This window comes from Rhinopithecus roxellana, chromosome 11 (assembly GCF_007565055.1).
Source record: "Rhinopithecus roxellana isolate Shanxi Qingling chromosome 11, ASM756505v1, whole genome shotgun sequence".
Taxonomy (NCBI): Eukaryota; Metazoa; Chordata; class Mammalia; order Primates; family Cercopithecidae; genus Rhinopithecus; species Rhinopithecus roxellana.
In genome coordinates this window covers 60194225-60222093 of record NC_044559.1, presented here as the reverse complement: position 1 = coordinate 60222093, position 27869 = coordinate 60194225, and the positions used below count along the sequence as shown (strand labels likewise).

Below are 27869 nucleotides of genomic sequence, written 5' to 3'. Positions count from 1 at the left end.
GGGTAGTGGATGAGGGTGAGCGTGTGTGTTTTCTTTTTACATTAATCGGCATAGATCTTATATTGCAAAAGGCTGTTCTAGTAAATGAATGTATGATAGCAGATGTTGCTGCTTCAGAATCACTCACCATGAGGCTTGGGATATATACTTTTATAAACAACACTTTTTGTTTCTAATATACTACCCAAGATGTGAACAAGTTTCCTAAACAATCCAGACAATTACATCTTCCACTTCACTTTGTCCAAGTAGACACTCATAAACAATGGTGAGCATGGGATAAGAAGAAGGTAGTAATTCAGTCAGTCTTTGCAATGACAGTCTATGACAGTGACTTGCTGCTTTGGAAAGTATCCCTTAGTCTGGTTAATTAAACTGGTTTAATATAAAGCAAAAAATAAATAATGGATTAACTAAATTGGAACTTTTATTAAAGCCCAGCCTGTTGTATCTTTATTATTATTATTATTATTATTATTATTATTATTAGAGACAGAGTCTCACTTTGTTGCCCAGGCTGGAGTGCAGTGGTGCAATCTTGCCTCATTGCAACCTCCACCTCCCAGATTCAAGCGATTCTCCTGCCTCAGCCTCCAGAGTAGCTGGGACTACAGGTGCCCGCCACCACGCCCAGCTAATTTTTGTATTTTTAGTAGAGGCGGGTTTCACCGTGTTGGCCAGACTGGTCTTGAACTCCTGACCTCAAATGATCCACCCACCTTGGCCTCCCAAAGTGTTGAGATTACAGGTGTGAGCCACTGCGCCCAGCCCATCTTTATATTTTGTTACTGAAAATGTAGCCACATGGTTTGTATTTTTTTCAAGGGTTACTATTCCTGCCCTTGCAATAGGAGAGTCTCTACAAGGCACCCAGGTCAAACAGACTATAGTTTAATTTTTTATATTTTTATAGAGTCCTATATGCTTTTCAGTTTTCTACTTTTCAGATGTGTACAGCTCCTATCTGCACATTCTATTATGTTCACTGACACATTTTGAGGACAGAACCCTGCAAGCCTGAGTGCCTTTAACTTCCAACAAGATTTATGTGTGTGTCCCTCTTGTGTACTATGTGCAAAGTTAGGTCAGTCAACTACTTTTCTGTTAGTCTTACTCATTCTCCTCTGGAGATACACTATTTCTGTAAAATACTCTTTTATTATCATCTCCACTTCAGTGTAACCCCTTAAGCATAACTTCTGGGAAGGAAGGAAAAGGTTATATCTCATTGTTCTGTATAACATGTGCTTAAGGTTTACTTTGGGCTGCTTGTAACCTCATGCTGGTTTTAAATAGATCCTAAGTGTACCTGTTCTAATACCTAGTTTATTTGTACCCTAAGGTGCGTTTGCTTCAGCAAATTTTAAGAACTTGCTTGGAATTGGTTTTGATATTTTGAACAGTACAGACACTGTTTTCTTTCATTATATGTAACCCACATAGTGTCCATGATAGTGGAATATTAGTGCAATATAATTTTACTGTACTTGGTAAGAACATCTTAGAAATGAACAATAATGTTGAAATATGGGCTAAACATTTGAAAAACCTTCCACATTTAATCAGTCTTGTCTTGGAGCTCTCTATACAGTGAAATTGCAGGTTAAAAGAGTAGTGTTTCACAAAAGACCCTTGTTATTTGCAAGGATGGTGATTTGAAACCATGACTCTTCTAAATTGTAAATGACATTAAAAATAGGTCACTTAAGGAGCCTGACAAAATAGTGTTGTGCTGTGACCCAAGGTGGTGCTTCTAGTTTTCTACTGGGTTGCTAATAGAGCAAGCTGGACATTCCTATTCTTGCATATTATGTTCTGTTCTTTCCTGTTCCTCGGTGAAATCGGAAACTTAGTGCATCATTATTTCAAAATAGGAAAGCCATTCCATTCTTTGCCACAAACACAATCTCTCTTTTCCACTTATATTTAAATGTTCACACATGAATTTCTTTCCATTATAGTTGTTTCATCTTGTTTGACTTCTTTTTTGGATTCACAAATCTCCAGAGTCTCCACCAAGCTCACAGTAAACCTAAAAATACTATTAGAGAGGAATGGAATAGCTTCTAAAACCTCTCAGAGAAGGCTTTTCAGAGGAAGCACCAGCAGAGATGTGCCTTTAAGAGGTGCCTGTGTCAAAGTAAACAGGCAAAGGGAAGTGCAATCTCAAAGTTGATATCTTTACCGGAAAGAAAACTCTATTACGTCCACATCTGAGTCTGGTACTTTAGTGCCTGGTACTTGACCATGGCTGAACACTGGGATCACTTGGAGAACTTTAATCAAAACTGGTCCCAGCTCTAGGTTATCTAATTTAACATATTCAGGGAAAGACCTAGGTGTCAGAACTCTTAAACATTCTCCAGTGATCTTAATGGGCAAAGTTAGAAGCTGCATGGTTTCCTTCATTGTGGTTTCCCATTCTATAGATGATTAGAAATAGGGTATCCGGCTGCCTGCTGGACATGTGGACAGCATATATCCTCAGGTATCTCTCCTGCAAAAAAAAAGCATCCTAACTTAAACCTGCCCTTCCTGCTATATCTTCTCATCATCTACTGAACCCCACCCACTTTTTAAAGAAATCCATGTAATCATTCAAAAAATATTGGAGAAGCCACCATGTCTCTGGCTCCAAATCTTTCTATCTGAACTCATTTGCTTACTCTATGTTGCACCCCTGTTTAAATCCCATCAGTGGCTTCATTTGCCCACGGATAAAGTCAAAGAGAGCATATAATCCACAGCTACCTTTGTAACTCTCAAGTCTCAGGTCCTATCACTTGCTGCCTAAACGGGCCCTAGTAATACTGAGAAGTTTGTCATTCTGTGTGCATGCCATGCTACTTCAGGCTTCTGAGAATTTACCTTCCCTCTCTTCTATCCCACTGGCTACCTTTCCTCTGGCTAGTTCCCATTCACATCAAGGCTCAGAGCAGCCACTAACTTTTCTGAGAGCAATTCTCTGAACCCCCATGCCACTGAGGATTTCTTGTATACCTTTAGCAAAGCACTTGAGTTATTTTAAAACTGTCTGACTCCACTTATGCACCTCCTCTGGACTGTAAGCTCGTAAAAGGCATATCTTCATCATCTGTGTATGCCCATTTCCTAGTACCTAATGCATTCACTTGATGGTTTTCTTCAAATGAACTGATCTGGGATATGGCATATCAGGATGCTGCTAGTTAAGTAATATTGAAGGTCGAAGGAAGTTAGGGCTAACAGTCTGGCAGCAAGGGAAGAAACAGGGGAACTTGGAAGTCAGCGATGGGAAGTGACTATGTAAGAGTCGCTGCATGCTTCAGTTATCATACAGGACATGATCATGCTATGACTCAGGACAGTAACTGATGTGAATAATAATGAATCCAGGTCAATTTGAAAAAGTTAAACGCACCCACAAGATGTAGTTTAAAAATTAAAATGAGTATAACTGTATACATGCATTTCAACCAAATCAGAAAGGAGGAGGAATTATATGGAAATTTTGGTTATAAGGGAAAGATACATCATTTTGTAAATGCTAGGTAAATTATATAATGTATTTTATACATTATAATCCTCAGTATCAATTTCTGTTTTTACATGTGTTTATAGCCAGAGAAAGTTTCTAGCTGTAGCCAGGTAAGGTGATATCTGGCTAACTAACTCAGATCTATTATTTACTCTCTTTTTTAAAAAAAAATGCTGCTCAATATCCCTAATGTCATTGATCCATATAGAACCAGGTGGGGAAAAGTTAAGATAAAATGATTGACCACTGGGAAGATTTATTCCAACGCTGTTGGCTGTGAATTTCTCCTCCAAATACACAGACTTGAAAATAATTAGTTTCCAATTTAGGATGTTCATAAATGAGCATATGTAGCGCCTGTAAGAAACACCTCTGTTTTCCATCTCAAGCTTTCAGGGAATAGTATAATTCACATATGTACTTTGCATTTTGGTTGCCAGACTAAGTTTTCTGCAGATGTTAGAAAAAGCTAAATAATTAATTTTAGTTCTGATCCCTCATCTGAAAAATGTAGATAATAATGAGGTTTTTACTAAACATAAAAAGGGCTTCTTGCAATGATCTAAGACAATATATATTTGAAGGATCTTTATAAATTATGGAGTATTTGTTAGTAATACTAATTTAGTGATTTTATAAAACAAAGCATTACACTGTCATGAATATTAGTGTTTTACAAATAGTGCAAAACAAGCAGTATTTTAATGTAAATTCTAATTAATTCAAGTTAACAAATACTTGGTTATGCGTTCTAAGCATAAAGCATTGTGGTTGCTGTAGACGGAGATGGAGGGTAAAAATATATGGACTCTTCACGCCTGTAATCCCAGCACTTTGGGAGGCCGAGGCAGGCGGATCACGAGGTCAGGAGATCAAGACCATCCTGGCTAACATGGTGAAACCCCATCTCTACTAAAAATACAAAAAATTAGCCAGGCGTGGAGGCGGGCACCTGTAGTCCCAGCTACTCGGGAGGTTGAGGCAGGCGAATGGTGTGAACCCGGAGGCGGATCTTGCAGTGAGCAGAGATCGTGCCACTGCTCTCCAGCCTGGGCAACAGAGCCAGACTCTGTCTCAAAAAAAAAAAAAAAAAAATGCACTCTGTTCTAATTTGGGTATAAGACATATAAATAATCTCTAAGAACAAAAGGTAGAATGAGAATGACAGAAGCTGCAATTATGAAACCAAAGTATGCTATGTTAAGGATGATCTTTATATTTGGATGATCGAGGGATATATTTATTAGACAACTGGATTTTATAAGTAGAAGTGGTAGTGAAAGAACTTTCCAGGATGAGAGAGTAACAGATGTGAAGCCCACAAAGGAAAAGGTATCCACAATACAACTAAGGCCCTGAAATGGCTGGAGTAGAGAGGGAGAGGGGGTATTTAAACAGAGTCAGGGTCTTAAATGTCACAGCAAGAGATCTGAATATTATGCCATGGAGAGTGTTGAGCACTTGACGTTTCTGAGCATGCGTTGCAGGATTGCAGCAGTGTTTTGGGAATCACTTTCTAATGACAGAAATGAGTACACTGTAGTGGAGATTCAATAAAACTCAAGACTTCACTTCTCTGTTTGTGTCTGAGTGGTTTTTCTAGGATTATTGTTACTAATCCGTTTTTCTGTTTGTTTGTTTTTTCTTTCTTAGACTAAGGAAAACTGATTGTAAGATTAGTAGAAAGTCAAACTGTGAGCATAGGCTTTCTAAAGCAAACTTGGATTTAAATTTTGTTTCCAAAGTTTACCAGGTGGGTAATCTTGGGAAAATTATTCAACCTGTTCAAGTTTCTGTTCTGTTCTGGTAAAATAGAGATCATAATACCTCAGAGAATCATTGTCCTAATTGAGATATCCTTAACACATTGTCTAGCATGTGATAAATGTTAAATTAATAGTAGCTATTATTTTTTATGGTGTAAGTTACCATTGGTGTTTAAAAGTGAATATTTATAGTTAATAGAAAATATTTAGTCATATTGTATTCAGGAAAATTAGCAGAATTTTAATTAATCATTTGTATTTTTTAATTCCCCCCTTTTCACTGCTGGAAATAGGAAAATAAAAATTCAGGAATGTGATCTCAACCCCCTTGTGGTCCCACTTAAATGCAAATAGATTAACCACTAGGGCTTCCATAGTAACCATGTTCTAAAAATCTGTGATCACAACACTTGCTGAATTGGACATATCTCCATAAAGTAGGTAACAGCCTTTCTTCATGTTTAAATGGTAAGGGTCCTGTGTTTTCTTTTTAGTAGTGGGTGTCTGCAGAGACATCCTGATATGATCTAGGTGCAGGAGTTGAAGGTAGCAGTATGAAAGGAAGTCTTTATCTGTAAGGATGGTTGTCAGGGTACCACTACTTTGTTAAATTTTTTCATACTTAGGATGTGGGCTTTATCCTGGCAGGGAGAGAGACTGGGTCTTATATCTATACCCAGCATTCATTCCGTACTCCCACTTTTAGTATACTAATATAACTTGAGATGGATATATGAGCCCAAATCCCACCTTAGTACTTTCTAGTGAGTGCAAGTCATGCACACATCTAGAGTTCAAATTCCCTTCCTCTTGATGTCAAAGCACCTGGGAAGGAAATACTTTAATGAGAAGATTGCCTGGTGACTATTCAGTTAAAGCCAAAAGAAGTGGCAAATCTAAATGCGTAATTCATTCAAGTGGTCAAGGTTGATAAACATACCTGGTCAAGGTTGATAAAACAACAGCACACTTCTCTGTGGTGACAGAAAAGCTTATAACCCTGAGATCTGTGATCTCTAACTTGCACACACATGTTGCTCATGAGTGTTTTCTCTTAACCCTCTCTTTCTGGCTTACATTGCTAAGCGAGCTATTTTTTTGTTTTTTTGTTTTGTTTTGTTTTGTTTCTCCTTAGCTATGTTTGTATCACCTTTTTAGCTACTTTGCTATTACCAGCCTTGGAGACAGTCTGTCCTCCAGTTCTATGCAGTTTGAGCTACTGTATGTCCTTGAGTCTATCATTACAACTACCATTACCAGTAATGACATGTATCCTGAAATCATAAACTCTAAAATTTATGTAAAACAGGAGCTGTTGGGGGAGGGAAGATTATAAAAGTAATGCAGGAGTGTTTCTAGGGCTCTACCAAGTGGGTTTGCACAAGTGGTAAACACATTGAAATGCTACTGTACCAGTCAGTACATATCCTTTGCTAGTAACCCTCTGACTGCTGCCTCAGCTCATTCCGGAGGCCTCTAAACCATAGCATGACCTAGGAAGGGACCTAGGACACTGTGCAGCCTGTGTCCTTTCTGACTGGTTAGTGCCCTTAAACTGCTACTTATTAAATATTCTGTTTACTACGTTTGGTATTAGCTCTGATAAATACACTAATTTCACTTTCTGGGGAGAAAAACAAAAAAACCTTTTCTTCCTTTGTCTCCTAATTGTTGAGAAGCACTCAAGTCTCACCAGTGCACTGCTTCTGAGTAGTTATATGGCATATTGTAGAATAAAAAAGGAGGCAAAATCATAAATGACTCTGTACCTTCAGCTCTGAGCAAGACTTCTCTCAAACCAGCCCAGAGAGAAACAAAAAATCCTTACCATAAGAACCGCATCCTCCAATGTGTGAGGAGCCCTTTTCTTCCTCATGTCATTTAAATTCTCTCTACTTTCCATTCTTTATTGACCTCTAGCACTCAAGATGCCCTTTAAACTAAATAGTGCCTTCTCAAAGAGAAATGTGAAGTATTTATTTTAAACTCCTAAAGAAGTAAAATATTGAGTAAATTCTACACACATTTGACTCGCTCCACTATTTTTGCTATAGGGTTCATGAGAAACTGATCAACCTGCTTATTTTCTTTTTGAGTGCTGGATTTATTCTGATAGAAACTTCAATACATATTTATACTTCAGATGGTGACTCTGAAATACTAAACTGTGTGATTCCCTGTAACACATTTCATAATCCATCGGGGCAAACGATTTTCAAGTTCTGCTGAAGCTAATTGCCTTTATAAATCGAATTGTTAAATTTCAGTTATAGTTTAATTAGGTGGAGTAGAATGCTTGCTGTTCTACTCTATAAACAGTTTTATTCTGTTGTGAAATGAATAGGTCTGAAATGAACTAAGTTTAAAATAGATTTTTGGTGTTTTGTGGGCCTGCTTTGATATTACTCTTAGTACTTATATTATGTTAGTATATTTGCATCAGAAATCTCTGAAAGGAAATAAGAACAGTTTGACTTCCTCCTTTGCTAATTGACTAGGACTTTCAGTATTGTATTGAATAGAAGTTGTCAAAGTGGGCATCCGTATCTTATTCTGGATCTTGGAAGGAAAGCTTTTAACTTTGTCTCCCTTAAGTATGATGTTAGCTGTGAGTTTGTCATAAATGGCATGTTTTTTTTTTTTTTTTTTTTTTTTTTTTTTTTTTTTTTTTTTTTTTTTTTTTGAGATGGAGTCTCGCTCTGTCACCCAGGCTGGAGTATTGTGGCGTGATCTTGGCTCACTGCAACCTCCACCTCCTGGGTTTAAGCAGTTCTCCTGCCACAGCCTTCCGAGTAGCTGGGATTACAAGCTCCCGCCACCATGCCCTGCTTATTTTTTTTTTTGCACTTTTAGTAGAGACGGGGGTTTCACCATGTTGGCCAGGCTAGTTTTGAACTCCTGACCTCAAGTGATCTGCCCACCCCGGCCTCCCAAAGTGCTAAGATTACAGGTGTGAATCACCACTTGTATTGAGGTACATATCTTCTATGCCTAATTTGTTGAGTTTTTATCATCAAATTGATGTTGAATTTTGTCAAATGCTTTTTCTGTGTTTATTGAAATGATCACATGGTTTTTTGTCCTTAATTCCGTTAATGTGATGAATCACTTTTATTGATTGACAATGTTTCCTTTGGATGAATCCCACCCGATCATGGTGAATTATTTTTAAAGTGTTGTTGAATTCAGTTTGCTAGTATTTTGTGGAGGGTTTTTGCATCTATATTCATCCAGAATGTTGGCATAATTTGTCATTTTTGTTGTTGTGTTCTTGACTGGTTTTGATATCAGAGTAGATACCAAATGTAGATACCAGGGTAGATATCAGGGTAGATACCAAATCAGAGTAGATACCAATGTAGAATGAACTTGGAAGAATTCCCTTCTCTCCAATTATCTGGAATAGTTTGAGAGGAATTAGTATAGTTCTTTAAATTTGGTAGAAATCAGCAGTGAAGCCATCAGGTCCCACACTTTTCTTAGATGGGAGATTTGTTATCACTGATTTAATCTTGTTAGTAGTTATTGGCCTGTTTATATTTGCTATTTTTTCATGTTTGAATCTTTGTAAGTTGTGTGTGTCCAGAAATTTATACATTTCTTCTAGGTTTTCCAATTTTTGGTATACAATTATTCATAATAATTTCTTGTGATCTTAAATATGTAAAATCCTAAGAGTCCTTCAAAAATTCTTAGAATTAATAAATAAATTTCCTAAAATTTCAGGATACAAAATCAATATACTTAAATTGGTAGCTTTTCTATACATTAACAGTGAACTATCTAAAAAAGAAATAAAGAAATCTCATTTACATAATAATAGCTACACACAAAAATAATTTATATAACTAGGAATAAATTTAACCAAGAAGGTGAAGCAAGATTTCTACACTAAAAACTATAAAGCATTGATGAAAGAAATTAAAGAGAACAGAAATAAACAGAAACATATTCTATGTTCATGGATTCAAAAATCAATATTGTTATATTAAATATTTTTGAAATGGCCATACTACCCAAAGTGATATGCAGATTCAGTGTAATTTCTCTCAAAATACCAAGGGCATTATTTGCAGAAATAGAAAAATTAATCCTAAAGATTAATATGGAACCACGGAAGACCCTGAATAGCCAAAGCAATCTTAAGCAAAAAGAACAAAGCTGGAAGCATCACACTACCTGACTTCAAAATACACTAACAAGCTATAGTAACCAAAACATATGGTACTGACATAAAAACAGATACATAGATGAATGAACAAAATAGAAAGCCCAGAAATAAATCCACGTATCAACAGTCAACTGATTTTCAACAAAATGCCAAGAACACACATTGGAGAATGAACAGTCTCTTCAATAAATGGTGCTGGGAAAACTGGATATCCACGTGCAGAAGAATGAAACTAGATCCCTATCTCTCACTATGTGCAAAAATCAACTCCAAATGGATTAAAGACTTAAACCTAAGACCCAAAACTATGAAAGTACTAGAAGACCATGTAACGGAAATGCTTCATGACATTCATCTGAGTAATAATTTTTTGGGTAAAACTTCAAAAGCACAGGCAACAAAAGCAAAAGTAAACAAATGAAATTACGTCAAACTCAAAAGCTTCTGTCCAGCAGGGGAAACAATCAACATAGTGAAGAGACAGCCTACAGAATGGGAGAAAATATTCTCAAATTATACATGCAACTGGGCATTAATGTCTGGACTGTATAAGAAACTCAAACTACCCAACAGCAATAAAAAAAAAAAAAACTTGATTTAAAAATGGGCAAAAGATCTGAATAGTTATTTCTCAAAGGAAGATTTAGAAATGGGTAACAGGTATATAAAAAATGTTTTAATCACTAATTATCAGGGAAATGTGAATCAGAACCATGATGAGATTTCACCTCACTCCAGTTAGAATTGCTATTATCTAAAAGATAAAAGAAAACAAATGTTAGTGAGTATGTGTATAAAAAGGAATCTTAGTCTTGGTGGGAATGTTAAGTACATTTATATGGAAATAGTACATTTATATGGAAAACAGTATGGAGGTTCCTCAAAAAATTAGAAACAGAGCTGCCATATGATTCAGTAAATTCACTATGGGGTATGAATCCAAAGGAAATGAAACCATATATTGAAGTGATATCTGGAATTCCATGTTTATTGCTGCACTATGAAAGATATGAAATCATACCTTGGCTATTGTAAATAGTGCTGCAATGAATGAATGGATTAAAAATGTGGAATATATACACAATGAAATACCTTTTATCTATAAAAAAATAAAATCCAGGCATTTGTGACAATGGATAAATCTGGAGGACATTATGTGAAATAAGTCAAATACAAAAAGCTACATACTGCGTGATCTCACTTATATGTGAAATGCGAAAGTTTGTTTTTTAAAAATAGAGAGTAGAATATTGGTTACCAGGAGCTGGGGAGGGTAAGAAAAAGGGAGGGATGGGGAAGGTACAAAGTTACAGTTAGATAGGAAAAATAAGTTTGGGTATTCTATCACACATTTTAGGTAAAAATGATATATATTTCAAAATAGCTGAAAGAGGATTTGCATGTTGTTACCACAAAGAAATGATAAACATTTAAGGTAATAGACTGCTAATTACCCTGATATGAACATTACACACGTATATACATGTATTGGAACATCACATTTTACTTCATAAATATGTGTAATTATACATCAATTAAAAGAAAAACTTAAAAACATTTTGAAAAAAAGAAAACAAGGATTGAAAATCCATTACATAAACAATGTCATTGAAGAGCTCAGTTAAACATAAAAAATAAAAACAAACAAACAAAAAACCCAAGCATTTGTGGAATTTCAGCCCAGATTATCCCTTCCTTTGTCTGATATTCAGGATAAGGATTCAGATAGTCCAGGCAGCCAGTGCTAGGTCAACAGTTGTCTTTGAATCATAAACTCTGAAGGTGTTCAAGAGGCTTAAAGGATAATGATGTGCTGTAACTACCAAAGACACAAAGAACTCGAAAATATTTGAGATTCAAAGAAAGAAACCAGCAGTGCCAGTTGTACAAAAACCTATGTAGTTATCTTGCACTGTGAGAAGTGCTAAAAGTTAGTGTGGAAAATTGGGTACTTGGATATACCAAAATGTAATTATAAGTGATTGCCTTTTGTCATAATGTGGGAAAGGTAAGGCAGAAGATTGAGGAAGAAGAACAGAGAGCTCGATAAGGACAGAGATGAAATGAATCAATGTGTCATTTACTTGAAAGGAGATTATACATTCTTTTAAAGAAGTATTAGTACTTTCTACCTATGCACACCTTTAAAAGGGAAATAATTTTTAAAATGACAGAACTCTAATACAAGTATTTTTATTAATGATAATTACTAAGAATGATTTGATGTAGAAGCCAGGATACTTCATTGTTCTGAAAGTTTATGGCTTTTGTAAAGAAAGAAAAGTCTTTATTTTATCAAGGTGTTGTTTGTTGTAGTAAGGAATACATTTTACATTTCGGTCTAGTACACACATAATTATTTACATGCACAAACCAAACACTTTTCCAGGTTATACTTATCTTACTACATGTGCTCTACTTGATGTTTTCTGTTGTATTCCATTTTTTAAAAAGATGCTATTTGCAGCCCTCTAAACAGATTTCTTGATACCTTTAATGGATTGCACAGAACAAGGGACACAGCAGCATACTCCCAGATGGAGTTACAGCTTTTCTTGGTTCCTTAGACACCATAAAAATGCAAAGCTGCCAGTCATTTCTGTTCATGCTGGTGACAGTCCCATTAATTCCTTTAAGAAGTTTCATCTGGGTCCACTGCAGGAAATCTTTATACCTTTGTGTCAACTCCAAACTGCTTGAGAGGCAGACATACAGCAGTTCTGACTCTCAGCCAGCCTGTTGGCTTACTACATTTGGGCACAAGTCACAAATTAATTTTCTAAATTGTTTACATAGTACCAGTACTTCTTGCCCTAGGTACTTTCACATCTATTCCTTTCATCCATGTGGGAACTAGTACGAATCAATCCCAGCACCTTGATAAGGCAAATTTAAATTATGTGTCTTTGGGATCTGACCATACACAGCCGGTCAGGATGAGGCTTAGGCCTGTCTGATATTCTATCCCCACAATATCTTTCCTATCTAGTGGGGGTCAGGCTGATTTATAGAGCAATCCAAGGGCTTTAAATGCAAGTGGGTACCTCAGTAGAAACAAGGTCCTGAGACTACCATCCAGGTAGATAGAAATGTAACGATTGAAGCAGAAAGGACCCAGCACAAATGCCTTGCGGTTAAAATGTATCGCAACACCAGAAAGAGCAAGGCAAAGTTCAAGGTGAAGTAATTTGATAAACAATGTTACAGGTGTGTGAGGAATGTTTCATCCAGGGCTGCTGTGACATAAAGGAATGTGACAAGGGGCAGCTGTGTACACATAGATTCTTAGCAATGGTGGTGACACAGACTCATATCTGTGGCCCAGCTATTTGTGTCTTAAATAACCTTGGTAAGCTAGGCAAGTTTGGTGTCTCGAGGGACAGTGATGGGCAGACTGTCTATCCAGAAGTCTTAGATAACTATACTTGATGATTAAAAGAAAAAAAAAAAAAAAAAAAAAAAAAAACATTCTCTGTCTTCTCTTGGGTTGCTACCAAGGTGTTTAGGTTTTCTGGGCGCTCTGAGTCCGTCCCAGAAGAGTGGAGGTACACACTTCATTGATGATTAGAGCTCTCCTTGTTTGATATCCACTTTTTCACTCCTGGTGGCATGATGGTTCTTGCAGGGAGGGGAAGGGCTCTGACTGTGGTTATCTGGAAACCATCCTTCCTTCCCATGGTAGAGTGATCCTGGTGAAACTTTTAAGCAGTCAAAATGCATGCTGGTATTTGCTGAGATTCTGGTTGTGACTCTTTAGGATGTGTTTCTGTATTCCTTCTCATCCACAGGACATTAACTAGGGAGATCTCTGAATTTTGAATACAAAGTAAGGTTGGAAGTAAACTTTACTATTGTGTTTTTTTTTTTGTGATAGAGGAGAGAATGGTAAAGAAGACATTAAACTTTAGATTGTTCAGAGGTTGAAGGTCACTGGGTTAATGATACTGGATTTGGAGAATGACCCAATAAAAATGAATTCATTTCTACTTTATGAGTTATAAGATTCAGTCACTCTGACCTTCTTTTTTTATGTAAACTACATGCACTCATCATCTGAGCATCTTTACATTTGTAGAGATAATTGTACCTTTACAAACACTGTTCTCTGTGCATGGAAAGCCCTTCCGCCTTCTTCCCCATCCAGCGAGGAATCACTGCCTGCTTGGGAAAAGCTTTGTATTATAGATTATTTGTTTACAGTTCTATCTCTGTACACTGAAATTTCCCTAAAAATAATAAAACTAACAATTCATAAGTATATAGCGGTTACAATATGACAGACACTGTGTTTTGTTATTATTAACTCATTCAGTCTTCACAACAATCTGTTTATGGAGGTATGGCTATATTTTGCCAAAAAGAACATGGCATAAGAAAGTTAAGTGACTTTCTTAGGGTTCCAGAGCTGGATTTGTAACCAGGGAGCCTGTCTCCAGTATCTGTTTAACCACAATGCTATGCTGACTCTCTAATTGTTGATTGTGTCTTGTATATCTTTGTAACCTCAGTGTCAAGTGCAGTGTCTCATTCATAGGAGGCACACATAAGTAATGTTGGTTTAATTAATGAAATTAACAAAGGGCTGCACTCTCCTAACCAGGTTGTGTATCTCCTCTGTGCCTAAAGTTCAGACTTGGTAAAAGAGGATTTTACACATTAATTTGAGAAGATCTGGAGGCAAGTTTTTATCCTGCCCAAGAAATATGGGAAAGTGCTGGATATAAATAAAGAGAGTGTCCTGAGTGGAAGATGAGATGTAGCACTTAAATAGAAAAACTCTGTAGTATGAGATATGTGTATTCCTGATTATCCCAGGTGTCTGGTAGGTTGGGACAGGGTGGTGATGGTATGAGGAAGGAAAATTAGAAAAAATGTTCCAGAATTTATTTATTCTTTTGATATCTTGCTTAATTTGTGGATGATGGTATGAGGAACAAAAATTTTCTTTTAGAGAATAGGAAGGAGAGCATATTAAAATTATAACCTGAATGAAGTTATCTATTATCCAAGAAAACAGTTCATAACAGAACAACTCCTTTCAACAATGGTTTTTCCATGAGTGAGAAATGGCCCATTTATGACAACTTTTGTGCACTGAAAAATATTGCTGCCCTAGTTCTGTGATGAAATCTGTGGCGACCATGGATTGGAGATCAGAGTGAGAAGACCTTCTGGTTTACAGATGTGATAGCTAACTGGTTCCAGAATAGATTTTACCTAAAACTTTATATTACAAACCACCAAAATCCAAGGATAGCAATGGTGAGAATTTTATGCTGTTATCAATAGCTTTCAGTCTTTCTTGGCACCTCTAGATAATCTAGGACCAGTCATATATAATGGACAGAGCTTTAACAAATACAAAAGTCCATAGTCAAGAAATGCCTTGCTTGTTGCCTACGTAGCTAGCATGGTTTTTGATTAATCAAGCTGTTTGATGATTCTGTTCTACATGAAGAAGTCTTGCCTTTGGAGTAAATCTGGAATATTAGGGAGAGGTAAGAATTTCCTTTGAGGAATTGACTGATTTTGGCTTCAAAAAGGCAGGTCCCAAGATTTTAAATAATGTTGTTCTTCATCTTAACGTAGGACTCTTCTTCTGAGATATATCTTGTGAAAGAATGAGGTACAAATCATGACCCAAGATCATATTGATTAATCTTAGCAGATTTCCAATGATTATTCCCTGTTTCAAACATTTATTAATCATGCTTTAATTGAGATGTACATGAAATATACATGTATATGTATGTATAAATACAGTGGGCATACCAAGGTGGTTTATACTTATTGCAGCTATTTTTATAATCAGTAGCAGTTACCATAGTATTAGTAATTGCTTGAATTGGTAATTGGCCTGAATGACATATGACCTAATCATTAGAAAAGTGTCAATTATGGATGATCTATGCTTTAATAAAGACTTAAGCCTAACTCCAAACTTAAATATAGAGGAAATAATGATGTAACCTTGGGCTGAAATAATTTAGGGTGAGAATTTATTTCAGAATGATATACTGTGTTTTAGTTTATATTAACTGACATTCAGTGAGAGATTACATTACAGTCAGACTGAAAATGAATTTGCTAGTTACAACATGGTATATTTCATAGCAATAACTATGACTGTGATCTAACAAAAGAAAATAAATCATTTATATTTACCAAGGAGTCACCATCAAGGCCTTCAACAACCATATCCAGTGCCGTTAGTATGCCTCTGTCACGTGTCATCAAATATGTGTAGAATTTTAAAATACCTAAATGTACATTTATGTATTAATGTTAAATTCTGAGAACCCAAAGGCACACAATATTAACAAAAAAAGCCATACCTTATTTTCCAGCAGCAATGAGAAGACAGGCTTTTTTAACTCACAAGTTTTAGAAATAAAATTTCAAGTTATTGTCTTTGGGGAAATGTATTGCTTAATTTAGACATGCTGTCAATTTTCTTTATCTATCCTCCTAATCTCTGGTTTATAACTCCATTTTCTTATTTGAAATGAAGAGATTTGGGCTAAATCTATCTTCAATCTAGTTATTCCTCAACAAATATATATTGAATGCCTATTTTGTGTTAGGCACTGTTCTAAGTGAAACAATGAATATAGCATAAGACCTCCAGGTAATGGGGGCAGGAGTCACAGATAGCAAGCAAAAGAGTAATAATTTCAGATCATAAAGAGTGTGATAGAAGGCTCTTCTCACAGGAGGCTTTGCTGTGGTTTGCAGTTATGCTGGTTATCAAGCAGTCATTAAAGCATGCAGGAGCGTTTTGGCAGCAGCAAACCTTTGGATAGCTTTCTTTTTTAAAATTTATTTATTTATTTATTTATTTTTTTGAGACAGAGTCTTGCTCTGTCACCCAGGCTGGAGTACAGGGTCGTGATCTTGGCTTACTGCAAGCTCCTCCTCCCGGGTTCACACCATTCTCCTGCCTCAGCCTCTCGAGTAGCTGGGACTACAGGCGCTAATTTTTTTGTATTTTTAGTAGAGATGGAGTTTCACCTGTGTTAGCCAGGATGTTCTCGATCTCCTGACCTCGTGATCCGCCCACCTTGGCCTCCCAAAGTGCTGGGATTATAGATGTGAGCCACCGCACCCGGCCGGATTTCTTTCTAACACCATGGAAATACACACAGTAATGTGGGATACAAAGTGAATGGGGTCGGAGTGCACATTGGTAAGATTGGCTAGAAAAAGGCTTTATGAGCCCCAGTGATGACAGCAAGATAATGTCAAAAATCTTAAGGAGGAGTGTTAGACAGAGGGCCAGTTGAGTGCAAAGTCCCGAGGAGGGATCCAGCATGGCACATACCAGTCACATAAAAAAAAGCCAGCGAGTCTGAAACAGAATCACAAGGGTGATAACGGGAAGGGAAAGAATGGAGAAGTTAATAGGGGTCAGAATACAGATAATTTTACAGACCACAATAAATTGTTTATGATTTTACTTGTAGCAAGAAGCCATTGAAAGTTTTTAAGCAATCAAGTGTTTTCATTTGATTTGTTATTTGAAAGGTCACTTTGATGGCAGTGAGAAAAAAAGAGGGGATGATTTGGGTATGATGAGTGGGCAAGTGACAGGGAGACCAGATAAGAAGATATTGCGAAAGTCCAAGATAAGATTTTGTCTTGAACAAGGGAAATAACAATGGAGATAATGGAAGAATATTGGGCTTAGCACATGAATTGGAAGTAGAAGGCTTTCTAATGGACTGACTGTGGACAATATTAATGATGGGGATTAAGGAAGACTACCTCATTTGTACAATTATTTTTGAGTCCCTACTATGTTCCAAGCACAAGGTGAGGCACTGGGGATTTTATGTATGGTGAATAGAACTAGACACAGTTCTTGCTTTCAGAGGAGTTAAAATCTGGTGAAAAATAATCATACAAGTCAATAAATACAAGCCTAGAAAAGGGCAATGCAATATAGCTGTGTGGTATTGTAAGTTCCTACAATGGAGAGACCTAATTTAGCCAGAATGTGTGTCTGTGAGTGTGTGTGTGTGAGAGAAGCAGAGGGTCTGTGTGATTATGTGTAGTGGTGGTGGTAGGGGTGGATATGCCAGGTGAGAGAAGGCTGGGATCTGAAAGAAAAGTGGAATATAACTAGGGAAGCAGCAGTGAAGTATGGTAGTAGGAGTGTTCAGGCCTGTTGGTGGCACAGTCAAGGAACAAACCTCAGAAGGCTGGCAGGGCTGGAGAGCAAAAATCAGAAAAAGTGAGAAGAGGTTGGATACTATGGCATTGAGCAGACATGGTGTTGTAGGCCATGTTCAGGAGATTGGCTTTTATCTTAATAACTATGGAAACCTTTGAAAGGAAACTGTCTAATTGCTAAGGTTTCTTCTTACTCTAAATTCTGTATATTTCTTTGATTTAATTTGAAATATGAAAATGGTAGAGCTATAAAATGAACTTCAAAAACCAGTGAAGGTGCTGGCATTTGATTAACATAATTAGAGAGCCTCTTGAAGAATCAGCATTCAAGATTATCTTCCCCTCTGGTGCAATTAAATGTTTCAGAATAGCTTAGTCATTACAGTCCTGGTGTTATGACATCATGAATATTATCTTTCCCAAATCTGGAATGCCTTTGGCCACTGTTCCATAGGTTGTTCTGTGACCCCTGGATTTTATGAGCTCATGCAACATGGACATAAGTTCAGTGAATGCCTGTATAGGTAAACAAATATTTATATGGCAACTGTGGGTGTTGAGTTCTGAAACACCATATCAGATGATATTAAGAAGATGATTAGATAAGTTTCATGAATTAAATAGACTAGACTATATCTGGATATCATTGCCAAACTTTCAGCTTCTTAAGATGAAGAGATTAAGAATATAAAAAAATTTAGAGTAATTACAATGAGCTGGGGGCACTTTTGTTCCCAACAGAGTAGTTAGCGATGTCTGGAGACATTTTTGATTTCTACAGCTGGGGTTAGGGTGCTACTAGCGTCTAGTTGGAAGAGGCTGACAACTCTGTTAAACATCCTGCAGCAAAACTGAATGTACAGGATATCTCCCTACAATAAGAACTAATGGCCTCAAAATGTCAATAGTGCTGAGGTTAAGAAACCCTTACTTTCACTCATTTTAGTATATTACAAATAATTTTGGTTTTCTGAAAGAAAATAACTATCAAATGGATAAGGATATGCTTTTTAAAAGGAGATGGATGAGGGGAATGAGCTCACTTAAGTTAAGAGTTCCTCAATTTTTGGGTGCTTTTTATTTGCATTTTTCTACTTTTTCCAAAATAATTGTATATTCACTAGTATTATTTGATCATAATGAGCTGCTTATTTTCCTCTTTCTGGGATGCTTTTTGCCTGCTTATCATTGGTGACCTCTTCATCCTTCTGTTGGGGCTCAAGAATCCTCTGTGGAGAAGCTCTTAGGAAGTCACATGTCTCCCAGACTGTGCTCTCACACATATAACCCTGTACTTATATACAGGAAAGCATTTTGCATACTGGATTATTTTGGCAATTTTGAGTGATCTTGAATTAGGAACCAAGTGAGAAACAAGACAAAGAGTAGGATAAATGGAGGCAAACATAACCATTATTACTAATAAAATCTGGGTTACAGGATGTACCTTTGGTGTGACAGCCGGGTGGTCTTCCCAAATTGAACGCTATCATTGTGCAGAATTAGCTGCCCTGTCACAGAAGCTCAGACAAGGGCAAACTTCACTATTGTGGAGAGAAGAGACTTCCCCCGGAGAAGCAGCAATGCCAGCCCTCTGTGGGAAGCTCCCTTCCATGAGGAAAAGATGAGAAGTTGAGATGAGCATACATAGCTGTTTAATTCCAAGTTTATCAATCAGATAAGTGATGCCACTTTTGCTCGTGCAGAGTGAGGAAAGGGGAAGAGAAAGGTACTTAGTGTTACTAACTGAGCTTCATTCACGTGGAAGGAAATATCAAGAGTGGGAAAGATGTTCTCCTCTCCCCCTTGCCCCAAAGCTACAACTATAACTCTGCTACTACCTTTGCTATCCAGTACAGTATCTATTATGTGTGACTATTTAAACTTGAATTTATTAAGATTAAATAAATTTTAAAATTCAGTTTCTCAGTCATACTGGTCATATTTCAAGTGCTCAGTAGCCCCATATGTCTTGTGGCTACCATATTGGATAATACAGTTATAGAACATTCCAGTGGATGGTGCTATTATGAGATTTTACCCCACTCATCTTTGTATTATCAATGCCTATAAAAAGGCCTGCCTCTGAGGCCCTCAGAAATGTTTGCTGGAAAGGCACACTGGCTCATGCCTATAATCCTAACACTTGGGGAGGTCAAGGTGGGAGGATCACTTGAGCCCAGGAGTTTGAGACCAGCCTGGGCAACAAATAGGGAAACCCTATCTCTACAAAATAATAATAATAATAAATTAGCTGGGCATGGCAGTGTACGTCTGTGGTCCCAGCTACTTGGGAGTCTGTATTAGTCCATTCTCATACTGCTGGTAACGTCACACCTAAGACTGGGTAACTTAGAAAAAAGTTTAATGAACTCACAATTCCACATGGCTGGGGAGGCCTCACAATCATGGCAGAAGGCAAAAGGCACTCTTACATGGTGGCGGACAAGAGAGAATGAAAGCCAAGTAAAAGGAGAAATCTCTTATAAAACTATCAGGTCTCATGAGACTTATTTACTACCACAGGAACAGTATGGAAGAAACGGCTCCCATGATTCTATTGTCTCCTACCAGATCCCTCCCACAACACATGGGAGTGGGTACTACCATTTGAGATGAGATTTGAGTGGGCATACAGAGCCAAACCATATCATTCCACACTAGCCCCTCCCAAATCTCATGTCAAAACCAATCATCCCTTCCCAACAGTCCCCCAAAGTCTTAACTCACAGTAGCATTAACACAAAAGTCCACAGTCCATAGTCTCATCTTAGACAAGGAAACTTCCTCCTGCCTATGAGCTGGTAAAATCAAAAGCAAGTTAGTTACTTCATAGATACAATGGACATACAGGCATTGGATAAATACACCCATTCCAAATGGGAGAAATTGGCCAAAACGAAGGGGCTAAAGGCCCCATGCAAGTTCAAAATCCAGCAGGGCAGTAAAATCTTAAAGCTTCAAAAATGATCTGCTTTGACTCTGTGTCTCACATCTAGGTCACACTGATGCAAGAGGTGGGTTTCCATGGTCTTGGGCAACTCCACCCCTGTGGCTTTGCAGAGTACAGCCTTTCTCCTGGCTGCTTTCATGGATTGGCATTGAGTGTCTGTGACTTTTCCAGGTGCACTGTGCATGCAAGCTGTCAGTGGATCTACCATTCTGTGGTCTGGAGAATGGTGGCCCTCTTCTCACAGCTTCGCTAGGGAGTGCTTCAGTGGGGGACACTCTGTGGGGTCTCGCATCCCACATTTCCCTTCAGCACTCCCCTAGCAGAGGTTCTCCATGAGAACTCTGCCTCTGCAACAAACTTCTGCTTGGATATCCAGGCGTTTCCATACATCCTCTGAAATCTAGACAGAGGTTCCCAAATATCAATTCTTGACCTCTATGCACCCACAGGCTTAACACCACATGGAAGCTGCCAAGGCTTGGGGCTTGAACCCTCTGAAGCCACAGCCTGAGCTGTACCTTGGCCCCTTTCTGCCAGTGCTAGAGCAGCTGAGATACAGAGCACAAAGTCCCTAGGCTTTACACAGCAGCGGAGCCCTGGGTCTGGCCAATGAAACCATTTTTTCCTCCTAGACCCCTGGGCGGGTGTTGGGAGGGCCTGCCACAAAGGACTTTGATATACCCTGGAGACACTTTGCCCATTGTCTTGGTGATAAACATTTGGTTTCTTGTTGCTTATGAAAATTTCTGCAGCCAGCTTGAATTTCTTCTCAGAAAATAGATTTTTCTTTTCTGTTGTACCATCAGGATGCAAATTTTATCAGCATTTTGGTCAAAGCCATTCAGTAAGTCTCTAGGAAGTTCCAATCTTTCCCACATCTTCCTGTCTTCTGAGCCCTCCAAGTCTCTAGGAAGTTTCAAACTTTCTCACATTTTCCTATCTGCTTTTGAGCCCTCCAAACTCTTCCAGCATCTGCTTGTTACCTGATTCCAAAGTCACTTTCACATTTTTGGGTATCTTTACAGCAGCACCCACTCCCAGTACCAATTTACTCTACTAGTTTGTTCTCATGCTGCTTATAAAGACATACCTGGGACTGGGTAATTTATAAAGAAAAATAGATTTAATGGGCTCATAATTCCACATAGCTGGGGAGGCCTCACATTCATGGCAGACGGCAAAAGGCACATCTTACATGATGGTGAACAAGAGAGAATGAGAGCCAAACGAAAGGGGAAATGAAACCTCTTATAAAACCATCAGATTTCTTAAGACTTATTCACTACCATGAGAACAGTATGGAAGAAACTGCCCCCATGATTCAATTATCTCCCACCAGGCCCCTCCTACAATCTGTGGGGATTATGAAAGCTACAATTAAGATGAGCCACAGAATGAGACCCTGCCTCAAAAAGGTGTTTGTTAAATGAACACATGAAAGTGGATGACTGCCATTTTGTTTTTCAAATCTGCATGTTGTAAAGTTCTTTCCATTTGAATGCAGCAAAACATGAAACTTGAACATAGATATCTTGTTAAATGGAATAAATGAGTTGAAGAATATGCATTCTATAATATTATTTTTATTTAGAAATAATTATTTGTATGCATGTGTGTGTGCAGGGTGGGGTGGTGGTGGTTAAAAGCATAGAAAAAAGTCTTGAAGTGTACATACCAGACTGTATATATCATCTGGTGGTTGAAATTGAGGGAAAGGAATAAGGAATACCTTTTTTACTTAAAAATTTTGTTCCTAGAAAACTGAATTACTTTTGAGTAAAAAAATTAGCAAATTAGATAGTATGTTAACTTTCCAGATACACTAAGAAAATAATGGCTCTTTTCAATGTCAAGTATTAATGAAAGGCAATTTTAAGGCAATCTTAGCATTTATGTGTTAAGAAAAATGGTATTGAAGCATAAGGACAATTAATACCTATCAGCCTAATGGATATTGCACGTAAACAATGAATTCTGTTTTGTTAGGAGTGTGCAAAATAATGTTTTATTTCCCAAAAGTAGAGCTTCTCTGCTATGCTGCAGAGAAGCATAGGGTCAGACGGCACAGTTCTCATTTTTCTGTTAGACCTCTTGACCCAGCAGTATACTTTCTCCCACTTCTCCTTATTGAAATTACTTTTGTTCATTGCAGAAGTAATCTTCACCCTGGAAACGGACCTAGTTGTGGTGTCCATGTCAGAATACTGATATACTGACTATGATAATCCTTTTGCAGCCTTACCTCACTCCTCGTTTGATGGTTTATAAGCTCACAGATGCTGGACCAGAATTCAGTCCATAAAATTAAGACATTCTATTTGACAGGGCCAAGTCTAAACTCCTGAAGCAAGAACACTAAAGCATGAAGTGGTGCCTTAAAAAGTAACTAGGGCCATCTAACCCACAATAAAAATCAACCTGGTTTCAAATGAAGATTTTTGCATTCTGTAACAATTTCTTAGGAAAAAAGGGCTCTCGTTATGAGAATATAAAACCCAATGAAAATGTCAAGTAAAATAATATAGAATTAGTAGTTTAATTAGCAGCTCTGCTGTTTTGTTTCATGCTCAGTTGATCGGAGAAAAGAATATTTTCATCAAACAATTGAAATGAATGAATTTAAAGATATGATATAATCACCTAGAAAAATGACATTAAAAGCAGTCTTGAAAATGAACATTACAGAAATGTTATCTTTGTAAATATTACATACATTAACTAATATTCATTATTAAATCACGATGGTTCTAGGCTTGGATAAAATTCCATCAGGATGAATGTATCCCTGGGGGTTGATATTTGAAGAGGCTGAGCTGTTTGGTAGCTTACTCCTTGCTTAATTTTTTTTTTCTTATTGTTTCTACTTTTCAGACCCACTATGAAAATGGAGAATATATTATCAGGCAAGGAGCAAGAGGGGACACCTTCTTCATCATCAGCAAAGGAACGGTAAGCTTTGGTGACACAGACAGTGATGCATCAGGGGAGTCTTGGATTGGTTAGTAACTCCAGTAGGAACACATGCAGAGTCTTGTGCTATATGTGTTCGTCTCATTTATTGACACAGAGAGGTATTAGAGAATGGATCTTTAAAAAATGAAGCAGGAGGGAAAAAAAGGTGGAGCTTTGAAACCAGTAAGTAGCTTACTTGCTAATAATCATAATATTAGATGTCACTGATATATTTGTGTGAATAGAAAGATCTCCATCATTAAAATAATATAATAAAAAAGAAAATACCAGCTGGATGTGGTGGCTCATACCTGTAATCCCAGCACTTTGGGAGGCCAAGGCAGGCAGATCACTTAAGCTCAGGAGTTCAAGACGAGCTTGGGCAACATGTCAAACCCCATCTATACAAAAAGTAGAAAAAATTAGCTGGGCATGGTGGTGCATGCCTGTGGTCCCAGATACTTAGGAGGCTGAGACAGGAGGATTACTTGAGCCCAGGAGGCGAAGGTTGCAGTGAGCCAAGATGGTGCCACTGCACTTCAGCCGTGGTAATAGGCAAGACTTTGCCTCCAAAAAAAAAAAAAAAAAAAAAAAAAAGAAAGAAAGAAAGAAAGAAAGTACTTAGGTCATTTACAAAATTCATCTAGTCATTAGAAGCAGTAACACTGCTATAATGAAACATCTGGGTTTTGAAATCAGATGGCCTAAATTTTAATCCTGTTACAAAACTTAGTCATTTTAATGCCCTTAGGAAAGTTGCTAAATACTCTGAGGATGATAAGGATAGATATGCACTAATGTTTTAAGTTATTTTCATAAATAAATTTTGGAACTAAAAACTACTAAAAGTGATAAATTATAAAGGAAGGGGTAAAAATGGAGTAGACAAAGGTTACGGATGCAAAATCATACTTTATTTCTTAAACTGTTTTAGTTTTTCATCAACATGAATTTATTTATATCTTAAAAGTACAAAATTGAGTGAATTGGAAAATAGAATTTTTTTAGATTCATACTATACTATTATATTACTAAAATACCTTAAATTTCTTTCCACAGTGAAGTGATTTAAACTTATTTTTCTTTATTATGTATCATTACAAGGAATTCATATCTCTGTATGTACTAAGTATAGGAAGAGATGGAGAAGGAAATGCAAGTAGAAAGGAATTTATATGCCAGTTTCTATTTTTATAATTATCACTTTATTAATGAAGCAAATTTATTTCTTCTAATTTAATAAAATGACTGACTCTGCTAACTTATAGTTCATATATAGAGAAATTTCCAGAGTCACAGTGAATAGAATGAGGTGGAAGATTATAAGTATTATTGAATCACAATTTAGGTAATTCTCCTTGGACGAATTTTGGATCAAGTGTATGCATATGTCAATATTTATATCAATGGCATGTCACACAAAAATGAAGAAAACAATATTTGTATTTTTATTATTCCTATTCTTTTGACTGATCTCTGAATGCCTGGGATAGAAGTAGAACTCAAGGCTGACTTCTTAAAAGGCATCATGAAATGACATGTCTGACCGCGGTTATAGTTAAAATTGTATCTTGTATTTTCCAATGTTAGAATATAAGAAAATGTTAACATTTTGTAGTTTATATGATAGATTGTTAGAGCTTATTATTTACTGTCTTATTGTTTAGATTGACTAAAGAATCAGGGAAAATTTAAAATCACCATGGATATAAATGATTCAAAAGATTGCATGGGGAATTTGTCCTGACATTCTAGATTTGTTTTGTCTTTACTACATTGCTAATTCTTTGCTGTGATGGAATGATGTGTTTGTCCTTTGAGATGGATTTCTGACAGGCTTTTGCTATCACCCTGTTAGTGCAAATTTTACTGCCTAAAAGTAGTGCTTTGTAACCAGTTTCAGCTGAAGACAGGTGCATTAGTTGTGCCTTTTTACGAGTTTCGTAGTAAGTGTAAGTAGAAACAGTGTGGAAATTATACCACAGGAACCATTTCCCTTGGTAATATTTCAGAGCACTCTGGGGATTCTGGGAGGGAAGTAATGCTAATATATTAGACTCTCTTGACACATTCAAGATCTTTTACTTTAAACCAGACATCAATTTCTACTAACTTACTTTTCTAGGTGATACAAGTTAGCTGCTATGATTCTTAGTTATGTAAATTACATAATAATTGTATTAATTTTATTCATTCTAATACTAATATGCTAACAATATTAATTATATTAGTTCTAATTCTAACATATTAAAATCATTAAGAATATGTCACCATACACAATAATTGGAATATATTAAGTCTTAACAAGCAGAAGGTAAGGTCAGCATACTTACGTCCCAATGGCAAACAGCACTAAAGACAGGTGAATTATAAGAGAGTAGGCTCAGTTCAGCAGGCAAATAAGTTGTAGAACTGGAATTTTCTACAATTATATGTTATATTTTTTTTTAGGTGTACAGATGTCAACTTGTTTTCCCATGCATTTAAAAAATGTATAAAGGATAACCTTGGCCAAGATCTGTTTCTTGCTGCTACCAAACTGGCTTTTTCTTAGAAAATGCTGTGAGATAGAAGGAGACACAGCAGGGGCTGCCAAGCTACAAATGAAATTCCCCTTGTTCAGTTCCACTTATTTAAGTGTAAAACAATTTTTATTCTTCCATTAAGCACATTCACACAAAGAGAGAAGCATTATAAAATAAGCTTTGCAATACTTGTTTTTCCCCCATTAAGCCTGTGCAATCTGATTTTTCTAAAACCTAAGGCAGAATGCTTGCAGTGATGATGGCTAAAGTACCTGGTGCTGCCTCAAGTAGAAGCTCAGTTAGTTCTCTATACTTCAATCACTCCATTACAGCTGCCTGGATACATGACTTGCTTCTCCAACAGTGAACTATAAAGCACCAAAGATTCCTGCATTTGTCCCTGCAGTTGTGTCGCATCACAGAATGAACTATCTCTTTATAAATAAATCAAATGAAAATTGAACAGGATGGGTAAGCAAAGTTGCAGAGTTCTAATAATAGTTCAAAAGCATTTTGATTTTTCTGATTCCATTCAACATACCTTGTATCCTACCATTAGAAAAAAAAAGGGATTCAAAAATTCTTTTCTATCAAATGGCATTTAAAATCACATGGCTTTGCTTCATAAAATTAACAAGTATTTAAACATGCCAATTAAACATGTTGCCTTAACACAATGCTCAATGTTTTTTAATATAAAAAGTGTTCTGTTATGGAAATTTTATTTGCATATGTATACATATATTTATGTATACATTATGGTGAACCCTCTGGAAAACCTTTTTTAAATATCAAGAACAAGATAAAGATATATATTATTACCAATCTTGTTTAGTGTGGTACTAGACATCCCAAATACTATAGTAAGTTAAGAAAAATAAATAATATTTGTAAATAAAGAAACAATAATTATTTATACATGTTTTGAGTTTCATTTAGGATTTTATGTAGAAATATATAGTATTAAAATTAATAAGAGTTTAGCAAATTAGCATTATTCAGTACATTTTTCTTTATTAATGGAACTGTTCTATATCTCTACACAACCCAATATAATAGCTATTAGTCACACTTGCTATTAAAGTAAAATTACCTAACTTAACTTTAATGTTAATTTCTCAGTAGCAGTAGCCACATTGCAATAGCTGCTAGTGGTGACTGTATTGGACATTATAGAACTGGATATTTTACTATAAATGAATATTGAAAAAACCATATCATTCAACGTATTCTACCATATTAACAGTCTAAAGAAAACAAATCACATTATCATGTCAAATGATGAAGTGAAAGGGTGTGACAAGTGTAACATCCATTCATAAAAAAATTCTCAGCAAATTGAGAATATAAGAGAACTTTCTTGCCCTGATAAGTGGTATCTACAATATGCCTACAGTTCACATACTTAGGATGAGAAACAGAGCAATCAAGAAATGAAAGCAACTGACAATAAAAGGAAAGTCTTTTCAACAAATGGTGATGGAACCATTGGTACCATGGACCAAAACAGGAGAACCTTGACCTAGACTTTATACCTTCAATAAAAATTAAATTAAAATTGGTAATAGATTTAAAAGTAAAACAAAGCTATAAAACTTTCAAGAGAAATATATGACTTGCGGCTAGATAGGAAGAGTTCCTAGACATGATACCACCAGCACAATCCATAGAGAAAAATGATAAATTGGGCTTTACCAAATTTAGAAACTTTTATTTTGCGAAAAACACTTTTCAGAGAATGGAAAGACAAATTACTAACAGGCAAAATTATTTGAAAAGTACACATTTGGTAAGGGGCTTATATTGATCCTAT

At 36.5% G+C, this 27869-nt stretch overlaps 1 protein-coding gene across 2 annotated transcripts in view; it reads left to right on the top strand.

The window, feature by feature from the left end:
- The window catches only part of PRKG1 (protein kinase cGMP-dependent 1), a 1347543-nt gene that overhangs the window by 1079638 nt on the left and 240036 nt on the right, over nucleotides 1-27869 (top strand). For both annotated transcript variants that reach the window (XM_030940495.1, XM_030940494.1), the window contains exon 6: nucleotides 23451-23528. In XM_030940495.1, the coding sequence (XP_030796355.1) occupies nucleotides 23451-23528 (78 nt within the window). The remainder of the gene's footprint in view (nucleotides 1-23450; nucleotides 23529-27869) is intronic.